General features: G+C 41.0%; 1 protein-coding gene across 3 annotated transcripts; it reads right to left on the bottom strand.

Moving 5' to 3' along the window:
* Positions 1-398: 398 nt before the first annotated feature.
* RNF182 (ring finger protein 182) lies at positions 399-19,343 on the bottom strand. 3 transcript variants are annotated; one of them, XM_083624079.1, is made up of 3 exons: positions 19,028-19,343; positions 4,350-4,452; positions 399-3,187 (listed from the first exon to the last, which is right to left on the bottom strand). In XM_083624079.1, the coding sequence occupies exon 3, from the start codon at positions 2,953-2,955 to the stop codon at positions 2,218-2,220; it is 738 nt and encodes a 245-aa protein (XP_083480205.1). In that variant the 5' UTR covers positions 2,956-3,187; positions 4,350-4,452; positions 19,028-19,343; the 3' UTR covers positions 399-2,217. The 3 variants fall into 3 exon arrangements, with proteins under 3 accessions (XP_083480205.1, XP_083480207.1, XP_083480206.1); XM_083624081.1 differs by having other exon boundaries at positions 4,357-4,452; XM_083624080.1 differs by lacking the exon at positions 19,028-19,343 and adding an exon at positions 18,190-18,214.
* Positions 19,344-25,940: the final 6,597 nt, after the last annotated feature.

Raw genomic sequence — 25,940 nt, 5'->3', positions numbered from 1 at the left:
TATTCAAAAACAATGCTTCAGGAACTATTTGGGGCAGAATGAGAGGAGAACTATAATAACAAGGTGATGAGGTGGTCTTAGGCATGTCGTTATTTTCTCAGCTTCTGCCTGTTTCCCCAATCTGCAATATAATACTGTAATAGTGCTGGCAATAAAGAGTTGTTGTAAGGCTATGTGAAGACTTTGAGCACTTGAAATGAGTTACAAATATCAAGTATTATTTCTGAGTAGACATTATAAACATTTGACATGTGTTAAAACATAAAAAGTATGTGTACTACATCCATAGCAGATCTTAAAAAAACATACAGGTTAAACACAGACTGATAGAAACATCAGGGATGATGACAAGCACAGTACACAGTCATGTACAGAAATGATACACATTTATACCTACATTCCATCCTACGTCAAGAACTCATTTATTAGGAGATAGTACAGCTTGGACAATTTTGAATGTGAATTCCCTACAAATATATAAATTCTTGTAACATGTATGCACACAAACAAATTATACAAATGTTACAGACACTATAAAACATATATTTTCTTAGATGGACTTTTTCATATCTGATGGAGTCACAAATTAGTTACACTTTGCGGTTTACTGGTGCTGGCCATGCCACTACCCATGCCTTGTTGCAAGCACTTTAAAGTAGTAGTAACAGATCATTCTATGAAATATTAAGTTTTCAATGCAAGCCATTAGTAATGGACAAAAGTAACACTTCTTTAGATGTGCTTTGAGTGCTTTCTTTTGTAAAATAAAGGGGTTTTTTGGGGGGGAGAGAGTCCTAATGGGACTTGTAAATTGAATCCCACCAGTTATTTCCTGCATCAGCTATTATGCACTACTTGCCTTTTCTCCTTCCATGACATGCTGCATGTCATCCCCAAAATTATATGCCTCTTATGAAGTCCTTAAAGATTTCTAAATGTTAATATCATTTGGCTTACTTAAAATAAAAAAATAGGGCAAACAATTATACAGCTTAATGCATTTTCACACTTGAATACGTCATTTATCTTGGATGTAAACAGAAGTGAGACTATGTTGCAAAACTGAAACCACAGTTTTAATTGCTATAACGAGATTTGGTTTCGATTGTATAATCCATGAGGTTTGTATTGCCTCATAAAAAGAAGTTCAAAATTATTAGGTTAAGTAGGCAAGGCTGTGATCCTCTTCCAACCTGTTTTCTAGGGAAAGCTTAGTTTAAACCAACCTAAGCACTTTATAACAACCCTCTATCTGTTTATTATTATTATTTTAGCTTATGCATATTACAACACCACAACTGCAATCCAGAGGTCCACAAGTGGCAGAATAAGAAATGTGATTGGTTGTGTAAGACTGTGCACAAGCTATGGGCATACTAAACAGGTCACCACACAAGGAACAGACTCTTCAGGATGCAGCTGGATTTTTCTTGCACAAGGAAAATAGCAGCTCTTCATATTTCTGCATGCAGAAGATAGTCACAGGTAAGGCTTTGTAACGCTTTTAATCGAAAACATATTTGAGAAGAAATGTTAACAGTGAACAAAGATACATCCATGTATTGTTGTGGCGCGTATGTCTCCTTTACAATTTCCTACCTATTCGGTTAGTTAAAAGCAACCATCCATTCCTCAGTCTCTTTCACTGTCTGGAAGCCTGGCAAAAAGTTCTGATGTGATGGTAGCACCTATTTTCTTTGTGCATGTTAAAGATCAGAGGCACCGATGAAATGTCCAATTATTGTTAGATCTCTGTTCTTGCCCCGTTTCAGTGGGACTTAATCAGTAGAGGGTCACAGCTGATTAAATCCCAGAGCAACGTTACTCACCAACGTAAATAAGAGACAGTTTAGAATATTAACAGGCATTTCTTCTGAAATGACTCCAGTAATCTTAACTGTTCTCTTATATGAATAATCTATTGAAAATAAAAATATTACTGCAGCATAGGATCAGGCACCCAGTTAGGTGGTTGTACTTGCCTCACCCTCTTTCTATTGCTTAGACTTTAAAAAAATGATATTTGTTTATTCATTGGTAAAACAGGCTAGAGCAGAAGAAACCAACCATTCAATTACCCTTTAAATAATAAAAGGACCACAAAACTTGTCAGCACTCCTATTTTCCTTGAAGGATAAAAATAAAAAATACAAACAAGAAATTTAAGTTAACAGTGCTACATCTATGGCAATTTCACATGTTTCGTTGCAATTGCTATTAAGAAGACATACAGTCCAGAAACTCATGACATATACACTGGCAAAAGCCATAAACCATGAGAATAACAAGACTCGAGGGAACAAGACTGACAAAGACTACCCCAAGGGTGACTTTCTTTGATACCAGTAAGTAGATCCCTAAAGGCAAGGAACTAAAATATAGCAAGCCTAGCAACCAAACTAGGACTCGAATTGAAGTCTGGAAGAGCAAGGATGTACAGTTCCACACCGTCCAGTGATGAGGCACAGATGCAACAGAGTCAAAGCTTGTGGGCCTGTAGAATTCCACAACAGGGGTTGAGTTCAGGGTCGGAGGGCTCTCTCTCTGAACCTCCATGATAGTTATAACCAGACAGTTGGAGGAAGTGTGAGAGGGGCTAACGAGAGAGGCCAGCCTTTTGGGAGTCAGCAGGAGTTCTGTGGGATTGTCTGGTAGGCACTTCTTCACCTTGCCTCCATAAGCCAAATTTACAAGGATATTGTTGTCATCAGGAAGACTACTGACCTCATCATCGGGCAGGCATGTTTCAAACCTACAGAATGGGCAAACAATGACTCCCTGAGGAGAATCCCCAAAATCTATGATCTTGCAAAGACATTTGGCACATACTCTGTGGCAACACTCCAGTACTTTAGGTTTTCTCTGTCTCAAGTTATAGCGGTTGTAACAGATTTTGCATTCAAGCTCATCTGAGCCCTGGGACTCCACAGTATCTTCTGGAAGTAGGCTGGTCATTTCTTTTCAATGTGCTTTAGACTTGTGGTGATGTCAGACAAAGGCTGTTGCTTTGTCTTTCTTTCTTTATGAAAAGAAAGATGTTTAGAGTTCCTTTCAGATTACCACAGTACTCAAATCAATCAGGGATGGGAGGAGTACCAACAGTCATAATTTTCAACCTCTTACTAGGACTATCTGCTTTTTTCTTCAGTGTCTTTCATATACATAGCTTCCATATAATATGTAGTTTCTGTAAAGGGGAAGAAAAATAAATACATGAATTCAGTTAAAGATGTTCCATTTTATATTTTAGCTACTTATTTTTCAAGGTTTTGCTCTTTCAGTCTCATAACAACTTTCAGAGTAAGGTTAGGCTGAGAAGAGGTGACTAGATCAAGGTAACCAGTTAGCTGTCCCAAGGCTGAGCAGGTATTTCTACCCATGTCTCCCTAGTTGTTGTTGTTGCTATTATTTGATTTCTGTTTAAAGACTGCTTAGGAAAAGGTAATGGAGCTGAGGTGGGTAAATGAAAGCAAGCAAACATAGGGTTGTATCCAGCAAACTTATACAGTGGTACCTCGGGTTACATACGCTTCAGGTTACATGCGTTTCAGGTTACAGACTCTGCTAACCCAGAAATATTACCTTGGGTTAAGAACTTTGCTTCAGGATGAGAACAGAAATTGTGCTCCGGAGATTTTTTTTTTTTAAAAAAAACCTATGGTATATGAGTTTAAAATATTCATTTAATAGTTTCATATAGATTCACATTATATTTATATATAATATTTACATAAGCTGATGCTTATAATTCTAGGTGATAAGTAAATAACTAAGAGAATATCAATGATCAGCAGCTCAATCAATTGTGAAAAAGGAAAGGAAAGAATCTAAAACAGTTTAAATTAAGTTAACCCAAACATATGATTGACAATTATCTTGAAATTTCAAGTTCTAGTAATTTATAAACAAACTACTTACTTTGATAAATTTCTTAGCACATCATTTCTTACACCTTTTATAATATGTTAACTTACTGAAAATAACTATATTCCAGATTTTCACATACCACTACATTATATATGGTCTATTAGATTTTCAATTACCCAATATTACTAGTTTCATTGCTATTAATAACATTGTATGAGTTCTAGGTCTACATCATTAACAGTTCCTTGTGAACAACCAAGTAACATTTGCTTTGGATTTAATGCTTTATTCCTTCCAATTATATCATTTATTATATTTAAGATCTCCAGAAGGGCTTTACTTGTGCACCATTCTAAAATATGTGCATCATATCTGTTTTGAAATCTCCAACATGTATCCTGCTGAAGATTACAACTTTAAAAAAATAAAAAAGAGTAAGTGCCTAATGCCATCAGTACTGTATTTTGCAATCTAAGTCTTACCACAGACCCCGAATGGATATGGGGCAGGGACTAAAGAACAACTTTAGAAGATTCCTCATGTGGGCAGCCACTTCTTTAGATGATATCCCAGTCTCATTGCTATCTGCAAAACAAAACAATTCATTTACAATAGGTTCTTTCATCTAGAGCTGCGTCTTGTAATATGTGTGTCTGTGGCAGACCAGCACATGGGTCAATTGGAGCTGTGGAATTGACAACCATAACAGGCACCCCGGACTACATGCTCCCCTCCCCTTTCTGACCCATTACATTTTCCACTCTCTTGATGTGACATGGATTCAGGAGGTCTGACTATATAAATTGCAATAAACAAATTCATAAATCTGGAAGCTCCCCAAGGTACAGTAAGTGCAGGACAGGAGTCATTCTCCAACTTCCATGGCTGTTTCTCTTACGCCTGGCAGAAAACCCTGTTGTTTAAGATAGCAGAACCAGTCATTTTCAATAAGTGCCAAAAAGTATATTCTTCCAGCACAGAATCACCTCATAACCAATAACCCCTTCTTTCCCATGAGTTTGCTGAGAATGAAGTGCATTTAAGAGCTGGATTTAAATAGTAAGATGGAAATTTTGGATAATTTTTTGTAGGCTGCCTGGAGAGGCCTATCCTGAAATGCAGAGTATAAGTACTTTAAATAAACACACATACATATATCCCATACATATGTGCCATGCTGCTAAGCCATACCTTGCAAATGTCCTGGGAAAAATGGGACAACCAAATTTTTCTTGCGAGAGAATGGTGGCCATCTTGCTCAGTTTTGCACTATGATCCCCCCCAAAAAAGCACGGGGGGGGGGGCGCTGCAATCTTACATGGCACTCCAAAATGTGTGGTTTTTTGGTGCCATGATTGAAAAAAGCCCCCTTTCAGGGAGAAATCGTGCAACAACTATTGTGTCAGTAATAATCTCTGGATACAATTATCTTGATGTTCACCTACATCTTCAACTCTGTAATCAGAAGCACCACTGACAATTGAAACAGTCATGGGACTACATTTAAGTTAGGACTATCACCCAATTAAAGCAATCTTAGTTGATGGTTTCAAATGTCTAACTGATTAATACAAATTAACCAATGGTTCTAAATAAAAAAGGGGGAACCCTCTGTTTTTAGATGATACACACCTCCTTAGTCCAAGCCTATAAAAAGCAAAGTCTGATATGTTTGGGGCACATGGAGATTGCTGCATTCATGTTCAAAAGTCTTATCTGATTCAGAAGAAAAAAACACACTGTGTTGCTAACTTTTAAAGCTGCTTTACTCAACCTGATGCTTGTATATACACATTCCTAGCAGCAAGTGCTTGCTCAACCTGTTTCATGCCACATTTTCTGCTAGCTTTAGTCAGCTTTCAACAATAGGCATTTCCCTGTCAGTTTTAATCAATGTGTCACATTGCACTAAAGTTACAGGACATGGCATATTGATCTGCTTTTGGTTCATAGTCAGAAGGAAAATGGCCTTATACATTCTTCGCATGATAAACAGATTCTTACTGGCAGAAAACAGTAAAGGTTTTTTTTAATGCCTTCAAAAGAGCACCCAAAATATAATGCACATGGAAGAATGCAGCATCAGCAGTGTGTACAGCAGAAGTGTTACATTTTATTACTGTGTCAAAAATACTTAATATTGCTAGGTTACTGAAATATTAAAACAAATCTGATGGGGCCTGAACTGGCAGAACACACCATTTTCTATGGTCTGTGGTGCATGGATAACAAGTTTGGTGATATGGTCAGCAATGCCTTTGCTTTCCCTTACCCGATGGATCAAACTATTGCTATTAACACCACTTTGGGTGTTAATGCTAAGTGTATTGAAACTGACATTTCATGGTACATAAAGATATTTTGGTTAACAAAAATTCCAATCAATATGACTTTCTGATGGTCTTGTCAGAAACGGGCAGTTTCTCATAAGGGTAAAATTAATCTGCAGTTCACTAAACAAAAGCTACACCTTATACATCATTGATATTGCCTTTTTCATCAAATTTGGGAACCTGAAATATTATTTTATACAGTAACATAAAAATACTCAAGATGAAGGAAGAGCCATATAAAAATTATATTAAAAGCAGAGTAAGGAAACCCCCTCCTCAAAGGAAGTCCTCTTCAGCTTCCAGCTTCTCAGATATAATTAGCACTTCTGAGTTCAAGAAAGCATCTTCTTTCAACTTTGTCACTAGTCCCTCATTGAGGTGTGTGTTTGGGTCCCACATTATCCCAACACGAAAAGAAATAGGCATATTAGTATCACTGTACCTTTGCAAGCATTCAGTTCCATACCCTCCACCTTTCTCTGATGAAAATAGGAAGGGCTGCCTTCAGATATCTTCTAAAGGTTCTATAGTTACTTATCTCCTTGACTCAGGGGTCACATAACTCAATTACCTCCAACTTTTCTTCAATGAAAATACGAAGGTCCTACCATACACTCCAACATTTATGTGATAAAAATAGGGATATCCTAAGGAAAAGCAAGGGACGCGGGTGGCGCTGTGGGTAAAACCTCAGTGCCTAGGACTTGCTGATCGTAAGGTCGGCGGTTCGAATCCCCACAGCGGGGTGAGCTCCCGTCTTTCGGTCCCAGCTCCTGCCCACTTAGCAGTTCGAAAGCACCCCTAAGTACAAGTAGATAAATAGGTACCGCTTTATAGCGGGAAGGTAAACGGCGTTTCCGTGTGCGGTGCTGGTGCTGGCTCGCCAGCTGCAGCTTTGTCACGCTGGCCACGTGACCCGGAAGTGTCTTCGGACGGCGTGGCTCCCGGCCTCTTGAGCGAGATGAGCGCGCAACCCTAGAGTCGGTCACGACTGGCCCGTATGGGCAGGGGTACCTTTACCTTTACCTTTAAGGAAAAGCAGGACATTCCAGGATCAAATCAGAAACCAGGGTGGCTTCTGTAAATCCAGTACTGAGCCTGGAAAATAGGGACACTTGGAGGGTCTGCAGTTCTCAGCCAATAAAATTCATTGGCAAGATTAAAAACGTGTCATGTTTCAAATAGCAATCCAATTTATACTATATAATGATTTTCAAGGTTTGAAGGAGATATGTTGCATGAAGGTTTGAACTATTAATTCAATTTAGTTTACTTCAACCATTTCTAAATCCCCCCCCCCCCCGCATGGCTATACCAGCATACCAGTTCAGGAATGACATTTGTTTAAATAAATGTGTATAATTCCAGGTTCATAACAGACATAGGGTGTAGTCTGCACTCTACTGAAGCCAATGGCAAAGCTCCCATTGATTTTATTTTCATGCTAATTCAGATACAGTTTATGAATATATGGTTTACAACTAGACTTGAATACTGAATGCTGACAAAGCTTTAGTACACAAACTGTGGCCTACAATCGTGTGCGGAAATAAGATAAAGCAGTAACTGGTTTGCATGAGACACACAAAAACATGAAAACTAATTAGAAAAATGTTTTATTTGCTTGTGCAGTCATAATCTACCATTACCACAAATGTGCAGTGTAGCCTCTGGCAAAAGGCATTTATATCAAATAGGGCCTACCTAGTAAATGAATACTTTCTTAAAATTGGGATCAGATGCAAGTACTTTCTGAGAACAATTAAAATTCATCACAAATTATTAGCTGATAAAGCTAAGATGGTAAAATAAAGTGCTGCATCACTAGTCCTAGGATTGCTGGAGTGTTGCCGTGCTCAAATTAATGCTGTGGTGGGATTTTTCAGGCTTCAGGAGAATTTAAACTGCATTGCTTAGACTGAACATATTCTGCAGTACAGAAATGTGATGGTCTTGTTCAGTAGGGAAGGAACACTGACTGCAATTGTAAACTCAGACTGTTCTTTTGACTCTAGCAAACATGCTTTGATATTAGACAATGGACTCCTTAGTTCAACTGAAGGCCAGGTTCCTCACAGGATTAATTTTTATATATAGTGCCAAGGAACCCGGTGATTCCACTAGCCAAGCCAAAAAGTATCTTTGACTAGAATGTGATTGTCTGAATGCCCCCAAATAGGGGTAGATGAACCAGCACCAACATAAGCACCTCACTTAAGCATCTATTGCAGATATAATACACTGTAGAAAAGGCAGAGCCGGCCTAGCCATTTGGTGAGACCACCACTGCATCAGTAGGTAGAAACCCCCTCCCCCACAAACACCTGCCCTGCTGCTGCTGACATAGTTACTAGTTTTGGGCAAGATCACATCAATCGGTGCCAATGATGGCAGCATGTAGCAGGGGGCAGCAGAGCAGGTGGTGGCAGGAGCAGGTAGATGGTGGCAGGAGCTTCGATTTCATCTCAAGTGTAGAACGGGACATGCCATCTCTGAGAAAGGGGCAACCACAATGACCAAGGGGCTGTATCTGGTGCTTTTAAGGTTTAGGATAAACGGAAAACAAGAGAGTCAGGAAAGAGGTGTGTGAATGGATGGATAAGTTTTTTTTGCGCTTTCTCATGACTCAGAATGAAAATTCAGAACAGACAAAAGGAAGTATTTCTTCACTCAGCTCATAGTTAAACATAGTTGCCTGAGCTCTGTGAGTGCAGTTTTCTCCCGATTGAAGCACACAGTGTTTGAGGACTGAGACATTTGCAGGGAAACCAAAATGCTCATTTACAAAACTATTGTACCACCAACTTTACTGTACACTTGTGAAACATGGGCCATTTATAAATGCCATCTCCAACTCCTCGGAAGATTCCATCAATGGTGTCTCCAAATAATTTTACATATCCCTTGGGAAGACAGGCAAACTAATGTCAGTGTACTGGTAGAAGCAAAGATTACCAGTGTCAAAGCAATGATTCTTCAACATCAACTTTGTTGGACTGGCCATGTTGTTCAGATGCCTGATTATCATCTTCCAAAGCAACTACTCTATTCTCAATTTAAGAATGGGAAGCAAAATACCAGTGGACAACAAAGGAGGTTTAAAGACGCTCTCAAGGCAAATCTTTAAAAATGCAGTATAAGCACAGGTAATTGGGAAACACTGGCTTGCTAGGGCTGCAACTGGACAATAGCCTCTACCAAAGGCCTCATGGACGTTGAAGAAGTACAAACTCAGGATGAAAGGGAGAAATGTGCTAAGAGGAAGGCACGCTTGACAAATCCTCACCATGATCAACTCCCACCCGGAAACCTATGTCCCAATGTGGAAGGATGTGTGGATCCAGAATTGGCCTCCACAGTCACTTACAGACACAGTCACTTAAGACCATATTCATGGAAGACAATCTTACTTGGCTATGAGTGAGCAACAAAGAAGAAAGAAGTTAAACAATGTAATTCCCTTCTGCAATATATGGATGATGGCCGCTAGATTAGATGGCTTTAAACTTAAAAAAAATTAAAGCATAAACTCCAATTTAAAATGCTGTTAAATGTTGGTCTGCACTCTGTCACTCCATGCTTCATAATATTGTTGTGTGAGTTTGGGGAGTCAGACTATATGATGCCAGAGTCCCTTCTAATTCCTGAGGTCCTGGATACAGCAAGTGTTAAAATCTAATGGAGGATTCCATTGCTGAATTAGCCAGGCAAGGGTCATAGTTACCACCTAAGTATGATTGTTAGTCTGACAAAGGAAATTGCTCTGTGCCAGAGGGCAAATGGGTGGGCCTCTTCCCTCATCTGGCTGGTAGTGAGAAAGATAAAAGTCAGAGTAGTGTGTGAGAGCTGAAAGCTGGGCTAGACACAGACAGAAGCCAGAGAATGAGAGCCACGCTTGATTTCTGCTTGAATCTACAGTTGTGGCTATGGGAGATTGTATATACAGTATGTGTAAATAAACCATATACCATAAAGACACCACAGTCTCTGCTGTCGCTCATTCCAAGTAAACTGAACCCCGTGTAAGTGCCTGGAACCTCTGGAATATCCCACCACTCAGAGATTGGGGTGGCGTGCAACAATATCAGTATGAAACGGGAAGGACATCCTGCTTATTCCATCAGTGTTCTGCAGAGTTGGTTGTGCTATAGAAATGGTGCTCACTTTCATAATTTGGAGTGAAGCAACACGACAGGCAAGAGATTGGTGAAATCATTATGAATTCTTGAATTGTGGCAGCTCTTTTGGCAAGGCTTCAAGTCTGAAGGACTCTGCAATTCAGTATCATCTAAATGAACCATTTAATACTCCTGTGTTGACATTGTATTGTGCCTGAAAAAGCCATTATTCTACACCCTCAAACACATCTATAAATTCACTATGTGAAATATACAATGATTCCATTTCTATGTGGGGTCTGAAAGGCATCCAACTGATGGCAAACTGCAGAAAGGTTATTGCTGTAATCTTTAGTGTTCACTATTTTTTAAGGCTGAATACTGCAAGTTATTTAAAAACAGCTATACTAGAAAAACTCCAGACTGTTCTTAACACCATGGATCAAATTCCAATTAGCTTTTTAAAAAGGGAACTAGCAGCTCATTTTCATAGGAGTGTTGGGCTGAACAGAAAGGCAAGTTATAAAGAAAACCCTGTTCAGGAAGCTAGTTTCACTCTTACAGGGTTATGTGGTACACAGAGTATTCTCTGGTAAAACAGGGAAATCTAATTGAGTCTCAATCATAAAGGACGGAAACCTTTTCTCTTCAAGGAATTGTATCTGCTGAGGCAATTATTTCTGTAGAGCATCCAATTTCTGTAGAGGTCTTTACCCTGAGTGGTCTAGTGGTGACTGGCCTCATAACCTCTTTTGTATAACTGTACAAGTGTAATAGGGCAAGGGTGTAGGAGAGAGAATATCCCATGATTTATATTTGAGATTCAGTTAGGTCTCCGTGTTTTATTGGATAATACTTCTTGCACCACAAGAGTGAAACCATTTTCTTAAGACCCCATAACAGCGCATCATGTAGCTCCACACAAACCATTCTTTACAAATAGAGAAATCGATTAGACATTTCTGCAAACATCTTCTAGTCTAATCCATTTCACTCCTGTTCACACTTTAAAAAATATTGTTATTTTTATGGACAGGATTCATTTAACTGTTGAAAACATGGAGCACATACTGACCAAAGAAAAACTGATTTTAGAAAGAAAATATTATTCAAATCATAGGAGCTAACTCCTAGGGGCCATGGGGTTTTTGGCATCCACAATAAAATGTTTGAGGAGGCCAGGCCCCCACAAAGTTGATGGGCATTCCCATGAATATGATGTGTGTGCACTGCATCAAGTTATCGATTATGTGAAGCGGGGCTTACATGGGCCCCCACAATACTTTATTCAAGTTGGCACACCTGATTAAAATGGTGGGCATTGGGGGGGGGTCACATGGGGACCTTTGTTGATAAGCACCTTTTGTTATATTCTAAACTCAAAAAGCTTGCAAAGCATTTTCAAAACTTTTTTGGACACTGAGGTTAGTGTTTGCGTAATATTCATCTTGTGCACAGTTTATTAACCACATGTTATATATTTTACATTTCTTTCCCTGGTAGTGGATATTTTGACTCAACCATGTGCACAGTATAGTACTTGAATGACCAGAATGTGCTCTCTCACTCTCTCTCTTTAATGTCCCATTCCCAAAGCCTGTAATATCATCAAACTTATTTCACCACAATCCTCCCAGAACTATTTCGAATTGAAAGGATTGCAGGCTTAGAATAGGATTTCCTTCAATTTTGCTTCAGTTGATATTGCTCATGTGTAAATAAAATAACACTTTCAAGGCAGGGAAACTGCCTTTCTGAATCAGCATTTTTTTACACTCTTAACCAGTGAACTCAGTCAAAATAAATGCATTAAGGATGTGAAAAAGCAGGAGATTCAGATCTTAGGGAGGCAGGGAAGACAGTGGAAAAGTATTGTTAAACAGTTTCCCAGTTGTAGATTACTATTTTATAGTTGTGTAGTGGTGTGTATTTTCTTCTGGCCTCAGGTATCTAAATATACTGTGATATCTATCACATTGTGTGAAATTACATGTCAACCTTGAAATATTATAGGCATACAAGGGTTGAAAGACATGAGATATATTGGCAGATACGTGTGCAAATTTCATTCTCAAGGCTACATCTCTGATCTTACCAGTAAACATTTATTTTGTATTAAAACTACTTGTGAAAAGCTGTACACTTCTTCACCCCGCCCCATTCCTCCTTCCTGAACAATCCAGTGATTTGTATGTAGATGTCCACTTCTTCCCCAGAATAGACAATTTATATTATCTTCTGTTAAAAATGCACTGAAGGCATAACTTATAATTCATATAACATAAGGGGAATGATTTGAAAAAAGCCTTCTTGGCAGTCCCTTCCTAATAGCATTTTACTAACAAGACTGCAGTGACTCACAATCACTGAGACGCAGTAGCCTCTTTCTGTGCATGACTGTGTCACAATACAAGACTAAATTTAGAGTAAAAAAATGGATATATGGCTAAATTTAGTCTGAACAGTATATATGTATAGTCAAGAACAATATCATATTAGAATGCACTAACAGAAGTGTCAAATATAATCTCTGTAAACAAAATATACAAATTTAATAAATATGTAAGAATTTACATTTCTGAATTGGAGGGAGCTACAATATCGTCTAAAGGAATTCCTTATGGTTAACAATCTTTTTAATGGGATTCCTATTCCATTAACAGTTGGGTAACAAACTAACTTCGCTGGAAAAGGTTTTCCTACCACATAGATGCAGTGAGGGGGAAAGCTTGGCCAGTTAAATTTCTACTGGTTACACAACTGTGAAAAGGCAAAGCAGTTCTGCCAGAAAAATGCTGGCAACTCTACCTCTGCTCAAAGGCAGGACTGTTGCCATATCTAATCATCCTATGACATTCAAATGACACTGTAACAAGCAGGTGCACCACAAGAGGTACCTAGAGAACAATAGCACAGGATGGCTCATGGAAACATGTAGCCATGGTTCACAAATAGCCAGGGTCAAAGGGAGGACATTGTTTATGATACCATAAAGCACTGCCTCCCAGAGCTTTTTGCTCACCCCAAGTATTATGTGTTGCTTGCACTTCATTAATCACACACCTACTACTTTGAAACAATTGATAGTGTGGAAGATTAGATTTCCAAGTGGTTTTGTGGCAAACACCACCTTTCTTAACCAGCAGTTAGGTAATGCAGCACATCAGTTCTTCCACTGTTGCCTCTGGTGGCAATCCTATAGTCATTTACCTGGGATTAAGCACTATTGGACTCAATGATATATTTCTAAAGAGGCATGGATAGGATTGTATCATCTTTTACAGATATCACCCCCAATTCCATTCACTATCTGTCACACAGTGGCCTCATGCATTCCCTTCTGAAGAGATCCCAAGGAGTTATAATGGGCTACTGCTTTTCTTCCCTGGATGCATACTTGCTTATTTTCACAGGAATTAATTTCCCTGCATTGCACTGATATGAGAACTTTGAAAACACAAAGGAAGGCCAGCTCTAATGCATAGCACTGCTGCCAAATTTAACTTAATGTGAAACTGGATGCAAATTTGGAGCTTCCAACTCAGGAAAAGCATCAAATGAATCTTGAAAGAAATGGAGTTCACCAAAACTAGATGCATCTTTCAAGGAAGGTGGGGGTTTATATCACTAACATACAGAGTTATCTCAAGTTATATTGCCACTCTAGGCCAAAATTAATTTTGCTGCCTATGCTCCATATCATGCTTTTTATTAATGAAGGAGGACTGTGTTCCCTCTTAAGGATTTTTCTTTTCAGCTCCTTTTCCTTGCTCTGTATGTGAATGGAGCCAACAGAATAAGCACCAACTGGGAACACTACAGGGTGAAACCTGCACCAGATTATTGTTCTGAGATCCTAGGGTAATGCCAATAGTGTTCCACACTTGCGGGTTTTCCAGAGCATCCTGGAACTTCTTGAAGTCCAATTGTCCAGTCACCTATACTACTGGTACTTACTAGGTTGTCCTGCCCTTGTGAATGTAGTATATTAGTATCATATAACCTCATGTCCTGCAAAAACACCTTAAAGACTGAATAACATATTCAACAATCTCTTCTAAACATAAACTCTACTGCAGGGGAGCTTGATGGAGGCAAATGCCCAGCCAGAATAAGTTCTACCCACTCTTTACCCTATTTGTATTTAATTTTATTTATTTATATATCCCACTTCTCTGCTGCTTAAAGTGGCTTATCACATTCAGTAGTTTCAGTCTTTTCAGACCTAAGACCCATCTCTAGCCAGAACGTGCATCTTGGGGTCTTACATGGTAAAACAAAAACAAAAAACACAGATGTCTGTGTATGGTGGGAGTGCTGCTGTTGCAACCCACCTTTTTGTTAGGTAATGGCCAACAGTGAGCACCAATCAACCAAAATATCAGGTCAGTTTATCCTCTTGGCTAGAGGTGGGATGTTCTCATTTGTGCGCATAAACTAGCTCAGTGGTTTCTGGGCAGGAATTATTGAGAAAAAGCAGAGTTAACAGCACCAGCCTAACGATGTCTACTCAGAAGTAAATCCTACTGAATTCTATGAGGCCTACTCCCAGGTAAGTGGAGTGAGGATTGCAGCATAAATAGCCAAGACTAGTCAAGCACTCTGTTGTTTTTCATTACGTTTATCAGATCAAAATATCAAAAATGAGAGACACTGTGAGCTTGATGTTCTGTAGAGATGTAATTTTCTGAAATATGGAACTCTTCTGGAACAGTGATGTTTTTCATTAAGGGCCATTTCCTTAAAATATGAGATGCCACTAAATTTAAGACACATCTGGTGTTCAGCAAGGAACAAATGGTTTCAGACATGAAATCAGAACAGAGCAGTGTTTTGAAACAGGGACACAAGCTGATTCTGTGTCCTATTTGAAAAATACCTTATGATGCAGTTGTATATCAATAGCTTGTTGCTGCAGCATCGTTGACTTAATAAATAAATAAATAAATAAATAGGTAGAAGTAACTACTCTTCAGAATGTCTATAATGGCCACAGGAGATTTTCCTGAGACACCTACTGCTAGGTCCCATCAGTGCGCCATAGCAACAATGAAATCACAGTCTCTAGGGGGTCATTGGTAAGTGTCTGAATATGTGTCTGAAGTCGCTTCTGGCAGGTACCCAGGAGGGTACCTTCTTCAGGAGGATACTGTATTTCTAACAGCTACTTTACATCTTTCTTACTGACATTTCAAAGCCATGCCTTCTTCTCTTCACCCAAACAGATTGTCAGGTGGATGGGGTCAAGAGGGTATAGAAAGACATTTCAGAAGATCATGGATAAGATGGATATTTTACTTGTGTCCTAAAAGATATAGATAGTGTACAATAATGTGAAGTACAGATACTAGGTACATTCTGAGCACCATATTGTTCTTATAGCTTGAAAAAGTATTGGACAATCCTACATACTGTATACGGCTCTTGATATCAACTAGCAATTTTACCATATATGTAATATCTGCTTTTATTCACATAAGCATGAATTATTATACACATGCAAGCAATAACATATAAGCTTATAATGATATCACTGAAGGTTTGCTTCATTTTCTTTCTGGGTTTTCATCATGCTTGCTTTTAAGACCAACAGAGCTTTCAGAGATATTACTCTATATAATTATTACAGTATAGTAGGTTGCAATCCTGTGCACACTTACTTTTGAGTAAGCTGCCATTGAACTCGAGGAAAATTATATTTGGATGAAGAAGCACAGAATTGGGCTGCTGTGATATGAAAGGGGAGACTGTGACTTTCTTTTGTGTTTTTAAATATGAATTTTTATTAGGTCCCTATGTTTTCCTTTATTTGTGTCATGCAGATGGTGAGGGCCATGGTTTAGTGAAAAAACATACACTGAGCTGTTTTTTCACCATCCATATATGCACATTCTGTTTAATATCACTTTTAGGAAAAGGTCTAGCAACATCATGGCCTTTTGTGATACAATACTAACACAGGTCATTGTTGCAATGAATTTTACAAACACAAAAGGTATCACAATGTTACATAAAAACAAAGCGCACTGGAAAGGAAATAGCTTTATCAACAAGCCAAGTGCATATGATGGACAATTAAAGAACATTATCATTGACATAGAGCATGCTACAACACAAAACCAATCTTACCAAGTGTATTTTGTTCTCTCACTGATCAGTATTTCAGCAGTCATAATTTCATACGTATTTAAAGGAAGGATGTGACATCTTTAAACTGGGGTGTACTCATGTACAAACCCTAATAATTATTTCATAAGAAAACTCACTTAGGATTGACATCTCATTGAAACAGATAAACCCTTAAGCCACAATTCTATAAACATCTATCTGGAAAAAGTCCAACTGGACACAATACGGGGTTACTTCTAATTAGTACTTTTAAGTACATATATAGGACTCCACTGCTTAGCTGATGCTCATGCTACTAACTGCTAAAGAAATCTTAGTTGCCAACTTTTAGGAGTGAGGATAAGGCTCTAAATTAGAGCGCTATTAGAGCCTCTAATACCCAAGTGACAAACAAAATTCAACAGGTGAAATATTACATCATTAATAATTTCCATGCTATAAAAAGCTTCAGTTGCTGAACTGATGCTTGTTGTCACACAACCTTTAAAGATAAAGGAATTCTGACAAATATATTATTATATATTTCTTGCCTTGGATAATGAACAGAATTCTGGTTCTTCGGTTGATATTTGCTATTAGCTATCCTTTTTCTCCCATGCTGTCTTCTTCTATATTATATCTACCACATGCATCCAAATATTCAAGTATGTAACTGGTAAAATTTTATTCTGGTCCAATAAAACTCCCCTAAAGGAAAATCAGCCCTGAGTGCTCACTGGAAGGACAGATCCTGAAGCTGAGACTCCAATACTTTGGCCACTTCATGAGAAGAGAAGACTCCCTGGAAAAGACCCTGATGTTGGGAAAGATGGAGGGCAGAAGGAGAAGGGGACGACAGAGGACGAGATGGTTGGACAGCGTTCTCGAAGCTACAAACATGAGTCTGACCAAACTGCGGGAGGCAGTGGAAGACAGAAGTGCCTGGCATGCTCTGGTCCATGGGGTCACGAAGAGTTGGACATGACTAAACGACTAAACAACAACAACAACAAAATCAAGAGTTGCCAATGAAGTGCTATCCAGATATTTGTTGCACTACACTTCCCATCAGTGAAGATCATTTATCATGCTGGCTGAGGCTGATGGGATTTGGAGTCTAACAATAGCTGGAGAGCAGAAAGATGGCTGCCCTTGTCCTAAATCATAGTACCACTGAACCATGTCATAAATGATCACAGTAATGTAAAACTACTTGGTATATGATCCAGTGAAGTATTAAATTATTCATTTCCAGTTGGCTTCCAGTATTAAGCACTCTGGGATTTTCTCAGGAGTAAAACAGTAGTGATGTTAGAAATTAATGTTAACTGTATTATCAGAACTAACACACTGCAAACTTGTAGAAAGTTGTAAATCATTCCTGTTTTTGCTCCCTTTTGTCACTGAACAAATAACCCAGCCATTTCACTTTCCAGGTGGCAAAGTTATTTCCTCCTGGTTTGTCAGAACTAAACAGCTATTTGACTTCATCCTTTTTAAAATAAAAATTAAATTTATGCATAACAGGGTATTTCACATAAACTTCCCAAATGGGTTTAAGTGTATATTTAATCCCAAGAACTTAACAGAGTAATAGGGCACATGACGTTTCAGCCTTTGATATCTGTGTGTGTTTTGATTAAACAGTTCACTTCCAACCACAATACAGTTTTCATAAGGTCAAAAGTCAAACCAGATACAGAAGAGAACGTCCAGGAGGAAAACATGCCCCCCCCCCATTTGACAGTCTATCGCTAACTTACCCCGGCATGGATGTTTAAATATAGAAACGAAGATAGCTCCCAACAGAAAGGAGAGAAGCGAGGTCCACCAGTTGCAGGCAATGAAAATGGCACCAAACCCGTCAGCATCACTCCCCTGGTATCTTTAAAATCATTGCAAGGACAGCAAATCAACTTGTTATAACCCTATCAGAAAAAAAGTGACCCCCGTCGTCAAGGGGCTGGAAGTGCACAACTGAAGGTGGACCACTTTCATCCTCCCCACCCTTCTGGGAGGGACAGTAAAAAAAGAAAGCAAGCAACAACGGACCTTACGCTCCCGTTCAACCATCGCTTCCAATAAACCTGGACAAGCCACCCCTGTGTAGACTTTTCGATACACCTGAGGAAAAGCAAATTTGCAATGGAGCCCAGCTCCTGTTCTGCCACTGATTTCAGAGAGGGGCTGCGAGTACACTCACCCACCCCACCTCTCTTGAGCTACAGCCTTTTAACTCCCCACAAAAACAAAACTTTCCTCACTTCTATCCAACAAAGGCTTCATCTTCCCCACACCCACTCCTAGCCTTAGTCACATTTATTTCCGAGGGGAGGGCTGCCGCCCCACCGCGACCCTACGAGTTTGACCCTCGACGACCAACAGAAAGTGCACGAGAGGCTGTGTCAGGTTGTACGTTGAAGGAGCCTCCTCCTCAGACAGGGCTGTTTCCTCAACCGCTCCCCCCCCCCCAACAGAAGCAGCAGCCCCGTTTCGCGAGGAGACAAGATACTGGTGCAGTAATAAAGCAGACAGAGCTGACAGACTCTGCGAAATAGGGGGAGTGGGGGGCCTGACGGGGCGAAGGGCGCCGCACCGTACCTCGCTCGAGTCCCTGCCGGCGGGCGGGAAGGCAGGCAGGCAGGCGGGCTTTCTTCTGCAGACGGCGCTCTTTCCCCCTCGCCTCTTTGCTCCGCAGCAGCAGCAGCACCAGCAGCAGCGAGTGTTTGGCAGAGAGCAGAGGGCTGCCAGGCTTTGCCGTTACTACCGCGAGGAGCCCCGGATCAGCGCCGTCGCCATGGCAACCTGCCCGCTGCCGCCAGCGACGCTGACGGGAGGGGGTAGGGGGGTAGGCGGCCTTTCGCCATTCATTGAAGAAACGTCCTCCCGCTCCCTCCGCCTCAGCCCAGCCCTCAAAACAGGGCGAGAGAGGCGGCGGAGGTAACGGTCGTCGTTCTCCCCCCCGCGCCCGTTATATATTGTCGTACACAAGCACCTCACACGACCGTTTGAAACGCTCCTCCCCCCCAACGACTTTCCCTCCTGTACTTTGTACAGCAGGTGCCGGGAAGCAGCCGCTTCATGAGGCGGGGGGGGGGGGAACGACCGTCCTCTCCCGCCACGCTCTCCAAACGCTTCCCAGTAATGGGGAAAAGAGAGGACTTGTCATTCAACCCCAGAAGTATCGGCTTGGCGTTTCCCCGGCCCCAATAGATAGGCAAGGTCACATCTTGACAAGCAGTGTGAAAAATGAAGGTGACTGGAGGTGCCCTAAGGACCCAAACAGCCAATGCTGCGGAGTTCAGTTGTTTTCCTCGCCATGTGTTTGTGTTTAGCTTTATCTGTTGTTGTTGTTGTTTTGGTGCTCTCTCTGATTACAACCCACAGCCCAGTGTGATGAGCCAGAACGTCACTATGTAGAGCCATGATATACCTTATTTTGTTTTTTTGGAGGGGCACCCCACTTCTCACATAGGCTTCAAAGCGCTTTCCAATCAAACAATTCATCCTAATGTAAATGGCACCTTCTGCTGTAAAAGCTTCGAGGCACCTGGTTCTGCTTGCTTTCAATATATTCTTTTGGTGGGGTTCCTCGCCCCCCCCCCCGTTCAACCTACTCTGCTGTCGATTTCATGTGCTGATAACTGAGTGTCTCCAGATACTGCAATCCCAACCGTGCCAATTTCATCAGTTTATGCTTCTACTTAGTTCCTCAAGGGTTCCCACCCACTTTTTATTGTATTTATTTAATCTGCATACCGCCCTATACCGGCAAGTGTCACATAACCGCAGTTTTAACATATCTCAAGCAAGATCAGCTGACATTAAAATCACATATATTTTAGCAGAGTGGACGAATCAATTCTTCCTCTCCCACCCCACCCCCTTTACTCTGCAAACCATGTAAGATACTGCATGATAGGGAAGGGGTAGCCTATATGCTCCCTGGCGCACAGGCACCAACTCCACGGGGCCGAGATACCTTCGGCCCCCGCAATAAAATTCAGTGCCCGTTGCGCCTCTTTTTGTGCTCTGCCCGGAGCAGCCAAGAGGTTCCTGCCGCTCGGCTCTGCAAGGGTTAACAGCAGCAGAAGAGCTGCCGTTCCTAGAGCGGAAGAGAAGGCTGCGAGAGAGAAGCGTCTCTGCTCATTCCCCCGGGGAAGATGCTTGCTGTGGCTGCGTCTGTCCTTCCTCGCAGAGGCGCTGGAGGTGGGGTGGGGGTAGGGACCTGCCTTAAGAAGCACCATGAGAGCTTAACTTTTTTTCCAAAGACACCCTAGCCCAGGCTCTTAACCACTAAACAGTTAAACTCTGTATATGGTTTACCCTGCTAATTAATCCAGGATGTAACTCTTCTGGTTTCACACTCACAGCCACTAACTTGAATTACTGCACTCCACCCAGAAGCATTCCAGTATGCCAAGTGGTTACAGTATGTTAAAGTGCATACTACTCTATATTAAGGGACCTTAAGTGGGCACTCTGTATATTTTAGGAGGGAAAAGTGTCTTACCTGTCAAATTCACTGGGATGCACCAGGGGGCAAATTCTTCATCATCAGTCACTTCACTGTCAACCCTGTGCTATAGTATTTATTAAGGGATTCCCCGCCTCCCCTTCACAACCACCAACATTTTCTAGCAGCAGCTACTGATGAGTAAGCACTTTTATTTACATAAGCAAACAAATGAATCAGTTCCCTCCTCCTATGCTCCCTTTCCAAGCAGGTAGGTTCATTTACACACACACACACACACACACACACACACACACACGATTTTTTGAGACTACAGGATGCCCATTCAAGAACATTTTATAAAGATCTCATAATGTGCTCCACTAATTTATAAAGATCTCACAATGTACTTTACTAATTTGTTTGTACAGGAGATCAGAGTCATGCAAGGGCAATAAAAAGCCAGATATTTTCACTCATTTGGTGCATGTTTATGGATCTGAATCCATTTACTCTTTGAGCGAACAGGGCTAGTAATGTAAACATGGCTTTGAATTGACAGGAGGCCTGGTATGGTGGTGTCTGAAAGCTGGTGTCTGAAAATCACACATTTATTTTGTACCTATTTTATAATGAGTTAGTGGATTGGACCATTACAATTACTGAAATAAATATCAATAGAATATTTACATTCATTCAACTTTACTAGCAAGTGAGACTACAACTTAAATATTCATTGAAATAATTACAAAATGTACCTTAGAGATATCAGTTTCAATATCTAGAAGTAACAGGGAGTTTAAGCAACCCTCCCCCCCAAAAAAAACCCCCACAGAACAGACAGAAAGAAAATGAAATGGACAGAAAATAACTAAATAAAACAAATAATGAAAAATGTCTCAAAGAAATAAAAAGCAGGCATGCTGGCATTTAATTTAAGTTCACAGGAATACCTGGAACTGATGTGTGAAGGCTATGGCAAACTTTTCAAGCCTCACTGTATCCTCCTAAAGGGTTAGTCTTCTGAATAGCTTACACTTCAAGTGTAACCTAAAGTGTCTCCTGAGTTATTTGTGCTTTCCGTCAGGTATCTTCCTTTTACCTAATTTCATTGCTCTTCAGTTGTGTGTGTGCAGATGCACGCGGAGTATATTTTTTCTTCTTCGACCTTTAGTTTCCCCCTCACCGTTGCTTAATTTTATGCTGGCAGCTACATATCAGGATCTGGTCTGTTTGATTCCCTTCCCCCTTGCTTCTTCTCTCCGAAATAGAGGTTGATAATAATCCTTTGAGGAAGATTGATACCTCTCTCTCCTGCATCCTTTGCTTATATTGATGAACTGCTCTCTCAGCATTGTACTGATCAGAGTGGGAAGAAAAGGAACACACACACAACACAACTCTCAAGGTGCATTATAAATCTTAGCTGCTGCTGTCACTGAACTCAGTTACTGGTGGGGACTGTTAAGTAGAAGCATTTCAAGTCACTGCAGAGGAATTGATTCTTTGCCAAAAGCTGCTTGTGGACTGTAGATTATGCATTCCTTCAGTGCATGTGGCCAAAATAAGGAATGTTCCACATGCCCTCTAGACGGCAGCTGGCTTAGAACAAAACTTTTGACATATTACAAAAGAGGAACAGCCTGAAAGATACCTGTAAGTGGCAGCAGCCAGGGTGAGTAGGGGAGCTGCAGCAAGGAAGGAGATCCTACTCTGACCAGCTGTCAGAATGGGAAGAAACTTATTATTCAACTAACTAAAGGCTGATCATAATGAAGGGTGAACATATGGGCAGAGAGAGAGAGAATCTATGAGATTCCCTCTACTCAAAAAGGGAATTAGCAGAATGAATACCATATTGGCCCAAATATAAGCCGCACCCAAATATGAGCCACACCTTTAAAATTGGAGGGGGGGCTCATGGCTGCATACTTGGGGGGGTGCACTGTGTTGCCAGCAGCCTTTCCCCTTCCTTGCTCTCTCCCTTCCCGCCCTTGTGGCCGGGGAACCACACACGGGGCTGGCGCCGCTTTGCCGCACTCCTGGTACTGTTTGCCCACACTCATGGCTAGATACCATAAGGTCATGAATATAAGCCTTACTTTAACTTTTCACGGTCAGAATTTGGGGGGAAAGTGAAGCTTATATTCAGGCCAATACGGTACTGGAGGAAAAAATATAGAATGTTTATACTATGGGCACTTCCATATTTGACCCTACCCCATAATAGTGATGATGGTGATGATTGCTATTATTAATTTCATTTCTATACCATTTTATATTTTTAATTAAAAAACCTCAAAGTGGTTTGCAACCTATATTAAAAGATCAAATAAAACAATGCAGAATTGAACATTACTAAAGAAAGTTAAGTATACATTCAAAGCAATAATTAAGAATCATATACTAGCAAATTCAGGTTACCTAATTTAAATTAATTTGGAGCTCTTGTGCACTAACTCACTTTTAATATATAAGGAAAAGGAAAAGGAAAAGCTGCAATAGCCAGGCGACCCTGGTAATGGCAAGCTAAGTATGGGTCACTAAGGTAACAAAGGGAGTGACTGTGCCAGAGAACAAATGGATAGGCCTCCCTCCCTCAGTTCTCTGGTAGTTAGGAAGACAGAAAGGCCAGAGCTGAGAGCTCAGTTACACGAGCTAGAACAGAGCTCTCCAAATTGTGTGTCACGACACATTAGTGTGTCGGCTGCAGTGTGTAGGTGTGCTGCGCGAATGCTCCCCACAGGACTGGAAAGGGGTTCGTTTAACCTCCAGTTTCCTAGTAAAACTGAATTACTGTGTTGCAAAATGAGGCACGTCTAAAAAGTGTGTCACCAACATGAAAAGTTTGGAAAGCTCTGAGCTAGAAGCTGAAAGCAAAGCCGCAGCCTGGAAAGGCAGAGGGAGAGCCAGGCCTGATCTCTGCTGGGATCCAAGGCTGGGGAGAAGCAAGACCTTATTGGGGTGTTAATGCTGTGAACCCTTCCAATCGCAGGCTCATGTTCTATATGTGTGTAAATAAACCATATACTGTAAAATAATCTGCATTTCAGTAACATGTTAACGAAGTGCATATTCATTTAAATCAGGATTCGGCAAATTTTTTTAGCCGCGGGCCTGTCCACCATCCCCCAGACCTTGTGGTAGGCTGGAGAAGCGGCATGGGAGGGGGGAGCTGGAAGAAGAGGTGAAGGGGGCAAGTAGTTCTCCTCTCCACCCTCTAGCCCCAGGTGCTCCGCTTACCTTCCCTGGGGCTGCCACCACCACTGCTGCTTCTTGTGGGTAGGCATAGCGAGCTCGTCTGCTCTGCTCTCTGGCGAATAGGAGCGCCAGGGCGGCAGCAGAGGGAAGATGAGCAGCATGAAAGGGCTGGCTCCAGAGAGGGGCTGCTTAAAATGGCGCTCTGCCAGCTCAGCCCAGCCCCCTTCCTCCTCTAGGCAGGGCGGGGAGAAGCCAGGAGGAGGGAGGGAGGAGGCGCCGCTGCGGTGTGTGTGAGGGAAAGGGGGGGGGATGGAATGTTGCAGGGGGGGGGAATGGTGCAGCCGGAATGAACAGTATCCCCACACCGATCCACGGACAGTCGGCGGCTGGATCGTGAAGGCAATTGGGCCTGATCCAGCCCGCGGACCTTAGTTTGCCAACCCCTGATTTAAATAGACAGCAGTATATTCAAGTAACCACATAAGCTTGTGTAACTACATCATCTTTTAATAAATAAACATTTATTTCTTTATCATATAAAGTAACTATATCTGGCTGGCTTATATCCCACAGTTACCAGTGATATTAAATGCTGGCTGCAGTACATTTTTAGAGAGAGAAAACAAAACATTGGAGGGTGGGAAGTTGAGTTTTGTTAATAAAATAAGTAAGGGGGGGGGGAACCCTCTCCTGCCACAAGGACTCAGCATGTTCAGTGTTCAAGGTCACAAAATGCTGACTCATAGTGTATGGTGTGTCTGCGTGTGTGTAAAAAAACCAGGAGGAAGAGGGAATGGATATCTTGAACAAGAGCACTCTGCACTGCAATATTTTGTAGGTGCCACGTGTGACATCTGTAAGGCAGTGAGGCTAGATACAAACTCAATAGGAGGCTCATTTGCATAAATTTCATTCCACAGAGGTCGAAATAGAGTCGAACTGTCTGCAAGCTGAGGACACTTCCGTCTGGCTAGATCTGCTGAGAGGAAAGGCAATCTTGGAGCCTGCACTATTAAAAGCATTTTCTTTTCACACGGGGCCTACAGTAGTTGTCTGCGTATGTGATTGTTCTTACAGTGTTAGAAAGCCGAAGAGAAGAAATGTAGGAAGATTACAAATTGGATAGTAAAGCAAGGCCCAGCTGCCTTGCTTTACTATCCTATTTGGGATATATTTGCCTTACATCTTTTCTTAGGGCTGCGCTCCCAGGGCTGCACATTGCCCAAACTGTGGATTATTAGCAAGCAAATAAGGGCATCAGAAGTGATTCTGATTGTCAGTGGATGTGGATTTTAATTTGTAAATCATTTCCTAATTTATATTAGGCTACAGTAGTGTCTTTTGACTACCGGTATCTATTTTGCTTTCAACATAAAATAGTAAATTGTTTCCCTTCTTGCTGTTCCCTGGTCCAAAAAAGATTGTACAATAATTAATTGAAATCAGGTCAAATTTGTGGGGCAGATGGATTATAGTAGAACGATAGGTGGGTTCTTTTGTATGCGTCTAGAAGACATCTAGAATAAATGTGTTGGGGAAATTACTGTGGAATTCTCCTAGAAATTGGCTGTATCACAATGAATTATCCCAATTCAGCTGTTAGCAGCTAGTCAGACATAACCAGTGATGGCCCGTGATGCATATATCATCCCCATTCACCTCAAAAGACTCATCCTACCACTTCAAGAAGGGCCCTAATGGCATTGCAATGTATTTTCAGATCCACACTGGCAGCACAAGGCGAAGACATCTAATGCATGCAGACTTCTCTTCCTGCACCTGGGCAAATGTGTTTATTTCTGGATGCTCTGTTCCTTTAAAGATAATACTTAAACAGAAGCAATCAAGAGGCAGGAA

The sequence above is a fragment of the Podarcis filfolensis genome (assembly GCF_964270895.1).
Source record: "Podarcis filfolensis genome assembly, chromosome: 7".
NCBI classification, from domain to species: domain Eukaryota; kingdom Metazoa; phylum Chordata; class Lepidosauria; order Squamata; family Lacertidae; genus Podarcis; species Podarcis filfolensis.
This window is presented reverse-complemented; position numbering and strand designations above follow the sequence as displayed.